This window comes from Ambystoma mexicanum, chromosome 6q, assembly GCF_040938575.1.
Source record: "Ambystoma mexicanum isolate Mex_15411 chromosome 6q, UKY_AmexF1_1, whole genome shotgun sequence".
Lineage (NCBI taxonomy): Eukaryota > Metazoa > Chordata > Amphibia > Caudata > Ambystomatidae > Ambystoma > Ambystoma mexicanum.
In genome coordinates, this window is record NC_090937.1 from 1,402,416,398 (window position 1) to 1,402,428,584 (window position 12,187).

The 12,187-nt window shown below is 49.3% G+C and overlaps 1 protein-coding gene across 4 annotated transcripts in view; it reads right to left on the bottom strand.

Moving 5' to 3' along the window:
• Positions 1 to 12,187, bottom strand: part of HTT (huntingtin) — a 2,905,635-nt gene that overhangs the window by 1,582,943 nt on the left and 1,310,505 nt on the right. For all 4 annotated transcript variants that reach the window (XM_069632055.1, XM_069632053.1, XM_069632052.1 and 1 more), the window contains one exon: positions 11,159 to 11,382. In XM_069632055.1, the coding sequence (XP_069488156.1) occupies positions 11,159 to 11,382 (224 nt within the window). The remainder of the gene's footprint in view (positions 1 to 11,158; positions 11,383 to 12,187) is intronic.

A 12,187-nucleotide genomic window follows, 5' to 3' on the forward strand; every position in this document is an offset into this window, starting at 1 on the left:
GAATTCCAGCTCTGATGATGACGCTCGATGGAGCGGTCAGTATCCATACCTCCTGCTGGTGAAGAACATCTAGAAATGTTGTAGATGTGGCGGATGCTTCAGAATCTCCCTGAAAGACAGTACTTGCATTAGTATGGATAACACTAATTATAACTGAAAACAAACACCAGTGGACGATAACTAAGGTGTATATCAATTGGAAAGTACTAACCAAACATTCGGTAAAATAATTACACGATAGAATAAAACTATTACTTGACATGCATAAAACAAGTCTGTAGCGGATTAGCCTAGTAAGATTACCTGATACGCGCTAGAAGTGGTTGATAACTGCGACCACATCAAGGATGTAGAATGTTCTTGCTTCAGATTCAAGGGATAGTCAAGAAGTTGTAAAGGTAAACTAATGATTGATAATGAAATGCCAATATTAAAAATAGCCATGTAAGGCGACAAAATACTTGAAAAATGCTCAATACAGCACAGTTCCCTGTTCCCATGTATATACATTTCGTTTGTGGGTTATGAAATCGAAAAATAATATTTTGATAAATGTCATTATTCAAAAAGCTATACACTCATATCAATATCGAAATTATTACAAGGGATAGAACACCTACAATATCAATTAATCCATTCGGCTACCTACACACTACCGCAAGGCCTAAAGCTAAATCCAGACACTTGACTCACCGGTGGCGGAATGTGGACGAATAGAGTGGGAATAGCGTTTGAGCAATTTCCGTGTCGTTCGCCCTTTATTCTTCTTTGTTACCCAAGATGTTGTGTACATGTCCAAGGAAAAGTGCCGGCTGCAGATGCGGTATCGATCACCCCTCTTGTCCTGTAAGACTTGTTGGACTCTACTTTCCAGCTCATCCAGTGAATATCCGCAATGTCTGACCCATTCTCTTATTCGATCAACAGTTTTCAGGAATACATGCATTGTAGTGCCTTCAGATTTTGCATGGGTCTTCGAAGGGCAACCGCTAATCGAACAGGCAGGCATTGTTGATAAATCTGAAAAGTAAATATCGAGATTATTATGCAATCTTCATGAATAAAGATTTGATACAAAAGTAAATGAATCATACAATGATCAATGCAAGGTTTGTTTTGGTCGCAGGAACTATACCAGTTCATTATGTGTGGCTTAGTATTTGCATAATTTGCAGAAATGTATAAATGATGCGACTAAAATCTGAACATGTGACTCGTCCCTTGGATGTTCTGTCTTGCACGAGAAGGAAACATGCTTACATTATAAACTGGACCCCCGAAGGATGCAATTCGATGACAATAGACACAGATGAAAATAAATAGATCTATTGATAGCATAGCAATGGAAACTCAAGTCAATAGCAATGCGACCAATGAACATAGCACTATTTTGTACTCTACTCGCAAATAGGTAGAAATTAAAAAATCTGCGAAATATGACTAGGATACATGGCCTTAGCTTCACCAACAAACAGTTGGATTCAGGAAGCAGAGCAGTATGTTGCAGGAGAATAGGTGGGTGGCCACAGTTAGCACACTGATGGGTTTGCTCTAAGTGGTCACAGAAGTTCACGGATAGCACGACGACGAGCAGATTAGCGTAGATCTCAGTGGTTGCCAGGTAGCACGTTCAGGAGTTGACATGAAAAGATGTTCTCATGAGACATACTTTATAAAGTATTAGAAACAGGGGTGTGTGTGAATGAATGACGTATGTATGGTCGTGGGATTAGGGGGGCAGCCTGCTTGAAGGGGAGGCCTGGCTGGAGACATGGGGTCTGAGGAGGCCAGGTGACCGATGGCCCCTTGGCGTGGGATACCTTTTGAAGTGTACATGTAGTTTGGCACCTTGGCCTTTCGCGCCCCTGACAGCGTGCATCCACTGGCGCGAACCGCCTTTGATAGAGGGTGGGTGGGATGGAGGGGCATGGGGCGTGCAGATAAGGCACAGGAAGACTGCTGAATGGAGACACACTTATGTGGATTGCAGGGGGGCGGCCTGCTTGAAGGGGAAGCCTGGCTGGAGACACGGGGTCTGAGGAGGCCATGTGACCGATGTCCCCTTGGCGTGGGATACCTTTTGAAGTGTACATGTAGTTTGGCACCTTGCCCTTTCGTGCCCCTGACAGCGCGCATCCACTGGCGCAAACCGCCTTTGATAGAGGGTGGGTGGGATGGAGGGGCCTGGGGCGTGCAGATAAGGCACAGGAAGACTGCTGAATGGAGACACACTTATGTGGATTGCAGGGGGGCGGCCTGCTTGAAGGGGAGGCCTGGCTGGAGACACGGGGTCTGAGGAGGCCATGTGACCGATGGCCCCTTGGCGTGGGATACCTTTTGAAGTGTACATGTAGTTTGGCACCTTGGCCTTTCGTGCCCCTGACAGCGCGCATCCACTGGCGCGAACCGTGTTTGATAGAGGGTGGGTGGGATGGAGGGTCCTGGGGTGTGCAGATAAGGCACAGGAAGACTGCTGAACGGAGACACACTTATGTGGATTGCAGGGGGGCGGCCTGCTTGAAGGGGAAGCCTGGCTGGAGACACGGAGTCTGAGGAGGCCATGTGACCGATGGCCCCTTGGCGTGGGATACCTTTTGAAGTGTACATGTAGTTTGGCACCGTGGCCGTTCGCGCCCCAGACAACCACACATGCCAGTGCTCATCCATGGGTGCGAACTGCCTTTGATAGTATATCGTTGCGTATCAATAACAAATGCCACATACCGGAGATTCTTGTGAGCACAGACCCACACTTCAACCAGTGTATTATAGTGGTCAAGACCCTTAATCTAAGGCCTGTATAATCCAATGGTAATTGTTAGTATAGATATATGTGTGACTTTTATAGAGACATAACCTACTGAAAGACTTTGAACAAGTGTTATTTAGTGCATGCATTATGGAGAATATTTTATGTTAGCTTAGATAGATAGTGACCACCCTGCTTCACAGCGACCAGACCTTCACCCATTCGGAGCACAGATGTCTCGACGTCCATCCTTGAATGGAGACACACTTGATTCATTTAAAAAATCGAAACAAAACAACCGTTGTTAAAATATATGTAGTGTTTTATTTTGTATCTTATTTTCATGACACAAAAATACAAGACTTTAAAGAGTATATAGGTCAGGTTGCAGCACAGCGAGAGAAAATCCCCTGTACTGACCGCCGTCACTCGGCAACGTTTCTCTTATGGCACGAACGGCACAGGCGGGTATCACTCTTCGAACGCGGTGTCCAAGCCTCCCGTGGAGCCACCATGTAAAGGAACGATAGGCCACCAGCCTGTACCACCTGTGAAAAGGAATGAAACAAACTGTTTTTAAATGACCAAGATAAGTTTAATAAACGTTTGTTGTAAATGACAATTCTTGTAACTAAAGGCATTCTGCACGGACAAATGCTATCTAGACAATGCACACTATTGAACGACTTTCATGCGTTACTATGATATGAATATATAATTTTGGATATAGTAGAAGAAAATGAAATAGGAGTGGCATGACAAGCAGAGTATACTTACTCGTTACTCGGATTACGAGGACGAACAGTTGCGAAGTTCGTGCATAAGCACCATCATTATTCTCAACACGGCCCGTGTGAGGCAGGCTGCCCTGAAGTCTGGCAGCTCGGTGATGCATTGCGGTCGTGGCTCGCCTTCCGAAATGTAGGCGAGGCATCCCGAGTTTTCTCGGCAGCAGCAGTTCTTGTCCTCGGTTGGCATTAGCTCGCACCGATTGCATGTGCACCAGGTGGAGACGCCGTCCATGCGACTAGGCCCAGGCTCTTCCTCTGTTGAATCGTCCTCCCAACTGCCGTCCGAATCCCCATCATTTTCGCGTGCTTCCCTTTCCAGTAGTTCCTCCTCGGTATACTCGGGCTCGTACATGTAGGGCATTATTGTAGCCATTGTGTGGTAAACAAAGTAAAATAATTTACAGAGATGGTACAAGCGGCGAAGGTAGCTGACGAGAGCACAGAAACGAGTCACAGAATACTCAAAGTAACACAGAGAGAGGAATGGAATTGAAAATCTGCTGCTGTGTGTTGGGAAACGGTCTGTTTATACTTATTGAGGAAAGAGGCGTCCTGCCATTTCCATGGCGACACGTCATTAGCTGAGGCGCAGCGATTGTTGACGTTGGGAAATGGGCGGTACGAGTCTGCTGATGTCAGGCTCAGGGGCGGGGGATTTGAATTAGTGCCGCAGAAGCAGGTCAGCCAGGACGATGAAGCAAGTGATAGGATTATCACAAAATGGCAGCTCCCTGGTGCCTGATTTCGCGTGCGTTTAATGGACGAAAACTCTGGTAATGTCCATAGGAACGTTTTCTAAAATCGAGCCACTTAGGCTTAAAGAAATATGGCCGACACGTAGGGACAATAAAACATTTTACTAGACCATGCCTGTAATGATAAACATAGTATGGAGGAATCTTAGTCACAGTTCCCTGCTTCTAGGTTGATGAAGACTAATGTTCATGCGGTAGGTTAGGTTTGGGCTGGTGATGTCATCACGTTTGTATTGGGTTAGGTATGGCAGTATGCGCTACCAATGTTATCCCAGTAAGCTTGCTATAGGTCAAGGTGATGCGCTAATATCGCCCTGGGCTATATGTGGGGTAATTTAGGGCAGTTAATTAAATTCATTCGCAATAGTCTAAGTTTGAGAGCAGTAGAGGCATTGGCCTACAGTAGGCTAGGATATTGGATAAACTTTTGCTAGTGGCAAAATTGAACGCTAAGCATGGTAGCAAAACAGTACAATAGCATATCACTGGCCTGAGGTGTTAGCTGTAGCAATAGCTACAGTGACGGTCAATTTAAAACTTAAGTTCACAGTAGGCAGAATAATGACAAATGCAAAGGCACATTTGGTGATGGTGCTTAATCAGGTGCTGGCTGAAGCAGACGCAATCAGAGCCTGGGCTATGACCTTCTGACCTTCACAAACTATCAATTAAGGGTGGAGGCCCTTTTTCGGCGCCCTGGGTGAGCAGGGTTGACCAAACAAATGTGACCCACACAGTGGAAAACATGAAATTACCAGTCCAGCTTTGGGCAGCAACAGTAGGTATGGTAGCACTTGAGCACTTGAGGTGCCATAATCCGTAGAGGGTTGATCTTCTGTGCACGGCACCAGACAGAGAACCTCTTCCACTTATGTCCGTAGCACTTGAGAGTTGAGGACGCCCTGGCCTTTGCAAGAACCTCTCTGCAGTCAGCCGGGATATCGTACCCTCCAAACTCTAGTGCTGCAGGAGCCAGGCCTGCAAGTTCAGCGACTCCGGGTCATGATGAAGAATGGCGCCTCCCTCTCTGGAGAGATCTGCGTCAGTCGACAGCTTGACTGGTGGGGACGCTGAGAGGTCCAGAAGGTCCGCAAACCAGATCTGTCTCGGCCACGCCGGTGCGATGAGGATCATCCTGCACTGGGACCTCTTGAGCTGGCTGATGAGTCGAAGCAGCAGCGGCAACGGAGGAAACGCATACAGGAACAGGCCGTCCCAGGGGAACGAGAAAGCATCGCCCATGCTCCTCGGCTGGGGGAACCTGCTGGCGAACCTCTGGCACTTGGAGTTCATTGCCATCACGAACAGGCCGATCTGGGGTTTGCCCCATCGCTGCAAGAGCCGATCCACTTGATCCTGGCGTAGTTCCCACTCGTGGCACGAGCGCAGCTCCCTGCTGAGTGAGTCGGCGATAGTGTTTTTTATTCCTGCCAGATGGAAGGGAACCAGAAACATCCCCTGGGCGATGGCCCATTGCCACAGATCCTGGGACTCCTTGGATAGGGCTGGGGATCTGGTGCCTCCCTGGTTCCGGATGTAGAACATCGTGGTGGTGTTGTCGGTGAAGATCCTCACGACCTTGCCCTTGAGGGACGGGAGGAACGACTTGAGCGCCTAGAACACGGCGCGGAGCTCCAAGATGTTGATGTGGAGAGACCTATCCTCCGGGAGCCAAAGGCCTCTTGCGTGGAGATCTCCGGCGTGCGCACCCCATCCCTCCAGGGAGGCGTCCGTCGTCACCGTCTCCTGATGTGCCGGGGTCTGGAAGTCCGTGCCCGCCGTGAGGTGTGCACGGGTGCCCCCCCCCCACTGAATCGCCCGACGGAAAACCTTGTTGAGCAGGATCTTGTCTTCGAAGCTGCCCGCCGCTTGCATCTAGCGTGCGTCGAGGAACTGTAGAGGACGCATCCGTAGCCTGCACAGGCGCACTAGATAGATGCATTAGGACATCATACTGAACAGCCATGTCCGTGGCTAGCAGGCGCTGCACCTTGCCCAAGATGGCCTTCGTCCTTTCCTCCAACGGAGACGCCAAACGTTCCACTGTATCGAGCTTGCTCCCAGAAACAGTGCCACCTGCGACGGAACCAAATGGGATTTCGGGTAGTTGATGGAGAAACCCAGCTCCGTCAGTAAGCGGACGGTCTTCGCCGTGTGCTCGACGGCGAGTTCTCTTGTCCTTGCACGGATGAGCCAGTCGTCCAGGTAGGGGTAGACGTGGATCACCTGCAGGCGCAGCCGCGCCGCCACTGGTGCTAGGCACTTGGTGAACACCCTGGGTGCCGACTTCAATCCGAATGGCAGAGATCTGAATTGGTAGTGGCGTCCTTGGACTACGAATCTGAGGAACTTTCGGTGTCCTTTTAGGATGGGGATGTGGAAGAAAGCATCCTCCAAGTCCAACTACGACAGGAAGTCACCCTCCTCCAGCTGCCCCAGCACGTGCTGGAGTGACCATCCTGAACTTCTGTGCCTTGATGTATTTGTTCAACCGACGTAGGTCCAGGATGGGGCGCCAACTGCCTGTCTTCTTTCTGACTAGGAAGTATCTTGAGTATACTCCGGAGCCCTGGAGCCTTTCGGGGACGAGCTCGATGGCACCTTTCTTGAGCATCGCCTTTACCTCCAACAGCAGTTGAGGGATGTGATTTTCCTTCCTGGCCAGGGGAGGAATGCGGGGACACTTCTTTTGGAATTCGAGAGTGTGCCCATGGGCCAGGGCATCCAGCACCCAACGGTTGGTGAAGATGGACTCCCACACCTTGACGAACTTCACCAGCCGGCCTCTCACTGGGGTGGTTCGGTGGGGGACCGACGCTAGGGCCGGTTCAATCTTGCTTGGAGGTGGCCTTGCTGCCTTGGCGACGACGCTGAGACCTCCTTGCTTGCTGCGACCTCTGTAAGCCTCCTGGGATGAGGAGCGGGCCGCCTGGCGGTACGTAGAGGAGCCACCGCCTGATCCCTTGGAGGCCCCCTGTCTGCCTCCGGCGCTCCGAAAGGGCCTTCGATGCTGAAGGACTCCCAGGGCTCAGGCCGTCTGTGTCGGCCTTGAAGGCCTGCAGCGACTTTGTCCACCGTTTTCCCAAACAGGTTGTTGCCGTCGAACGGCATGTCCAAAATGCTGGTCTGCACGTCCTGACGGAAATCTCTCGCCTTGAGCCAGCCTCGCCGTCGAAGGCAAACACCGTTGCCTAACTGGCGAAAACCAGCGTCGGCAATGTCCGTTGCCACCGTTATGGTGTGGTCCGACGCCACCTCACCTTCCTGCAGCATCTCCAGGGCCTCCGCCTTCTGGTCCTCTGGTAGGAAGTCCAGTAGGGGAGCTATCTTGTACCATAGCTCCCTGTCGTAACGGGCCACAATCGCTAAGGCGTTGGCCGCCTTAATTGTCGTCGCCGCCGACGAGATGACCTGTCGCCCCATGGCCTCCAATTTCTTACCCTCGCCGTCAGGTGGGGAAGTAGAGGTTGAGGCTGTCGCCCCCGCCGCCTTCTTCTTGCCTGCTGCTGAGACGACAGAATCCGGCGTAGGTGGAGCTGTGAGGCACAAAGGGGCGGCATCAGGGACCCGGTACTACTTCTCGTAGCTGTCCCTCTTGGCAGGCGTCGTGGACGGGCTCTTCAGGATCGCAAGTCCCTCGTCCCAGATATCGTCGAGTAATGGTACCGCGAGGACCGTCTTTCTCTTGGCCTCTCGCCGTTGATAGAGGAAACCCACCTTCTTCTGCTCCTCGGGGCAGAGCTGGAAGAGCTTGGATGCCCTGGCGATCATGGCGTGAAAGGAGCCAATTTCGTCGGGTGGGGAAGCCCGAGGTTGTGGTGATGGAAGGTCCATCCCGTCATCACCAGCGTCGTCATCCATCCCCGTCGTCGTATCCAGCGCCGTGTCATCCCTGGGGTCCGGTGAGGGGGATGAGGGCTCCACGCGTCGTGGGGGCATGAAGGGCGGGGAGGGGTGAACTCTCCTTCGCTTGTTCGGAGGGCTTCCCCACGGGTCCGATTCTGGATCGTCCGCCGGGGTTCGTGGTAATTTCGTCCTTATCTCTGAGCATAAGGTTTGGATTGCCATCAAAATGGCTGCTGAGTTGTCCTGAGGCTCGGGCAATGCTGCGACGGGAGGGAAGCCTGCTCCTCCACTGGGGCCTCGTCGGCGCCACCGTCGCTTTCTTCGACCACCTCTTCGGGATCCCTCCCGTGGGATCGTACCTTCTCGAACCTCTCGTTGAGGTTCTTCACGGTTTCCACCAGCTCCTCCTCAGAGGCTGAATCCGTGTCCGCAATGGCCACTGACCCCGCCCCCTCTTTTTCCACCGAGGTCTTCACGGGGGTCTTGTCGATGGCTGGAAAGAGAATTCCCTCCGTGGTGGGAGGTAAACTCTGGGCCCCGAGATCGCCTCCACTGGTGTAGTCTCCCCAGGCTTTGCCAGGGCTGCTGCGACTCCCTCGATAGAGGCCTTAGCTGGGTGAGTCAAGGCCTTCGCCACCTTTGGCGCGCTTTAGGCTTTCACTTTGGGGGGAGGGTCACCGCCTCGCTCCCCCTCGGCCGAATCCTTCGAGATCGACTGGGGCCTCTCCAGAAGCTTACCCGGGTTCTCGGATTTCCTCTTCCCCGAACCAGAGCGTTGGCTCGTGGTTGATGGTGCCGGGGAAGGCGCGCCCTGCCTGGCAGCCGAAGAGCCCGACTGTTCGGAGCTCCCGGTACCCGCGGACTCGCAGTGCTTAGCCTTCTGTTGGGCCCCCGTCTCCGGGGCGCCCTCACAGGACTTAGAAGACCGTTCGGACCTTTTCTTCTTCTCACCTGCTGGGTCCTTCTCCAGCCAGCTGGCGAGGCGGGTACGACGATCCCTCATGGTCCGTTCCGATAGGTTCTTGCAGAACGCACAGTCCTTCTCCACGTGTGTCTTTTCCTCATGAAGGCAGTAGACACATCTCGAATGCTCGTCCTCCTTGAAAACATTCTGTAACCCGCATCCAGGGCAGTTCCCGAACAATTTGGATCCGGGCGTCAAGCTTCCCTTGTCCTGGGCCATGTCCATGGTAGGCCTCAGATCTTCTGGAATCCTCCAAGAAGCGTAACTCGATGGAAACTTCACCCTTGAGGGGGGTAGAAAATTCCAAAACGTGTCCCCGTTGATCGGAAGTAGAACGGTGGAGCTTGAGGCTCGATTTAACCGAAAAATGAGAAAATCTCTTTGAAAAAAGCGCAAAAATGCAGTAAAAGCTCGAGAGCTATAGCACGAGGACTCCCAACACTTGAACGTGCGATAAAAATCTGAGGATGGCTGCCAGGGGAGGGGGCTTAGGGAGAGGGCAGTTATTGGCTGGGGGCAGTATGACCCAGAGACCAGTGATTGGTTACTACTAAGAAAGACAGATCAGAAACAAAACTGATACTGATTTTTTCTTTACCGAGGATTCCCAGCCTGGCGACGGGGAATATTCATGAGCATGTGAATCCATGCCAGACCCCATGCTGGAGAAGTGGATTTTTTGGTGTACCTGGGTTTCTCAATCTTCCCAAAGGATATCAGAGCGCGGCGGCTTGTGGCACAAAGACTAAAGATCAGGGCATTGACCACTCAGGAAAGTTGCTTAAATGAGAAATTCAGGTACTTCTCAACAATTCCCATACGAGAGTTCTATTAACGACGTATGTGCTGAGACGTCATTCTTTGCCCTTAAAGGACAATGGAGCATTCTGGAGGATTCTGGAGGAAAGTATTAGGGTTTCCAGTTAGTGTTCTGGCTCAAGTCCTACGGTATGAACTGGGTCTAGTGTCAATGGAAGTGTTAGTTAAATGGAAACATTTAAACTTCCTACGAAAGATCTGTCTGGCGGAAGAGGGTTCGACCTGCGGGATGCTAAAGTGTGGGCTAGAGTCCAACTCCCTGGCCGGTCTCATAGATTGGTTCCGCCAGTGTCTTGAAATACTAAGTGTCATTGACTCCTCGGTGGAGTACTTCATAATGTATCCACTGAAAGTATACAAGAGGTTATGGGAGGTCGACTGGTTTGACACAATCCATCGTGTTAGGAAGTACAATTTATTTACGAGTTTGTTGCTAGACACTAGACCCTGTAACACCTTGCTAAATGTCCGAGGCAATACTGTAGTTGTCGGTGTCTACGCCTTTGCCTGAATTTGCTGCCTACCAATGAAATTTTGGGTGTGCGAGGTGGTGTAGCACGCATTTTAAGATGTTGTAGATTCTGTAAAACTGAGAACTTGATAGAAACTCTACAGCATCTGTTGGTAAATTGCTGTAAATTGACCAGGTCACGGCAGACATATTTTTCGCACCTTTTAAAGGATTTTAGAATGGTTCACCTGGGTTGGGTTTCGCAACGTGTTTTTATGAATACATCTTTTAAAAGGTTGTTGGCTGCCATACCTTTTATGAAAGATGTTTTAGTAGCCAAATGTCTCCTGGAGAGTTGTTCCTCAGACTTTTTACCGATTAATTTAGGGGAAGCCTTTTAATACCATTTAGTGCAAGTCACTTAAACTAATTCTCATTCATATATAAATGTGTCTGTTTTATTAGTATGTCTGCATTGGGAAGATAAATTGGAAGGTTTTGTAAAGAAAGCGTGTTTTTACCATACGTGTAAAAAGGTTTTCTTATGTGATATTGTTAAAGTGCTAAAGCATGCTTTAACTCTGTTTTAACTCTGCCTGTAACAGGTTCTTTTATGCGATGTTCGGAGAACAACAACACATTAATAAACAAACTAGTTTCTTGCTGGCACGTTGGTTTGTATAAACTGAACAGCTGCACAGAACTTTCAAAACACTTCAATTTCAATTAAAACATTTCTTTAGGTAAATATAATAATAATAATAATAGACTAGAATTAGTTACCCAGAAGTATCCTGCTCCGGCTCTGCCTGTACCATGTTTCTCAGTGTAGCATCAGCAAGGGCCTGGGTAAAGTGTGTATAAGGTGCCATAAAACAGTAATGGTAAAGACCAGGTCTCAGATTTGAAGAACCTAGGCGCTGAGCTTTTCCTTGGGTTTTACTGGGGTTTGTAGAAATTCCATCAAATTGCGATGACAAATTAGTACCAAAGAGTGTCTTGAGTAGCTACAGAAAGAAGAAAAAAGGCACATCTGTAACCTAATAATTCAATACAGGATTAAACCAATAGAACAAATTTATTAAAATTGTTTCTACAGGACACTTGCGTGAGACAGGCCTACAGTGCACACCAAGTATTGTATATTTCTCATAGGTCCCTGGACATACATAAACTATGGATAACACAGCACTACACCCATAGCTAGGGAGGTGACACACTGACAGTTATGAAAGATTGTGATTGGCTCACATTAAATAGAGACTGTCATTCCAACAACTAGGACACTGGCACAGTAAGACATCACCTATGAAGGGGCTTCCTTGCCTGAGAACCAGAACAAGAGCCATTTGAGTGCTCTTCAGCAGAGTGGGTCCTATCATATGGAAAAGTAATGGAAAGAGCTATTGAAGGCAGAGGTACCGCCACATATCTCAGAAAAGATTGTCTAAGAACTGGAAAACACAAGAACAACAAGAACAACAAAAGTGGCAGAGAAGTTTCAAAGATCAGATAATGTGGAAGTTGAAATGTTAAATACAGAAAACAACAGCGCATGCTTTTTCATTCTCAGAGATAAAATATTTTGTAGTTAAGTCAATAAAAAGGTCAACAACTAATTGAAAGTTGACAAGTATATGGAACTCTGTTAATCAATGGACACCTCTGTGCCTATTTCATAGTCTGGGATTTTGACCAAGATAAATAGGTTCTTTAAGACACACAGCATAAAATAAAAAACATGAATCTAAAAGCAGCTGAAACAGATGTAAACCTATGTTACAGATGAACGCAGGTGAAGACTAAAAAGGT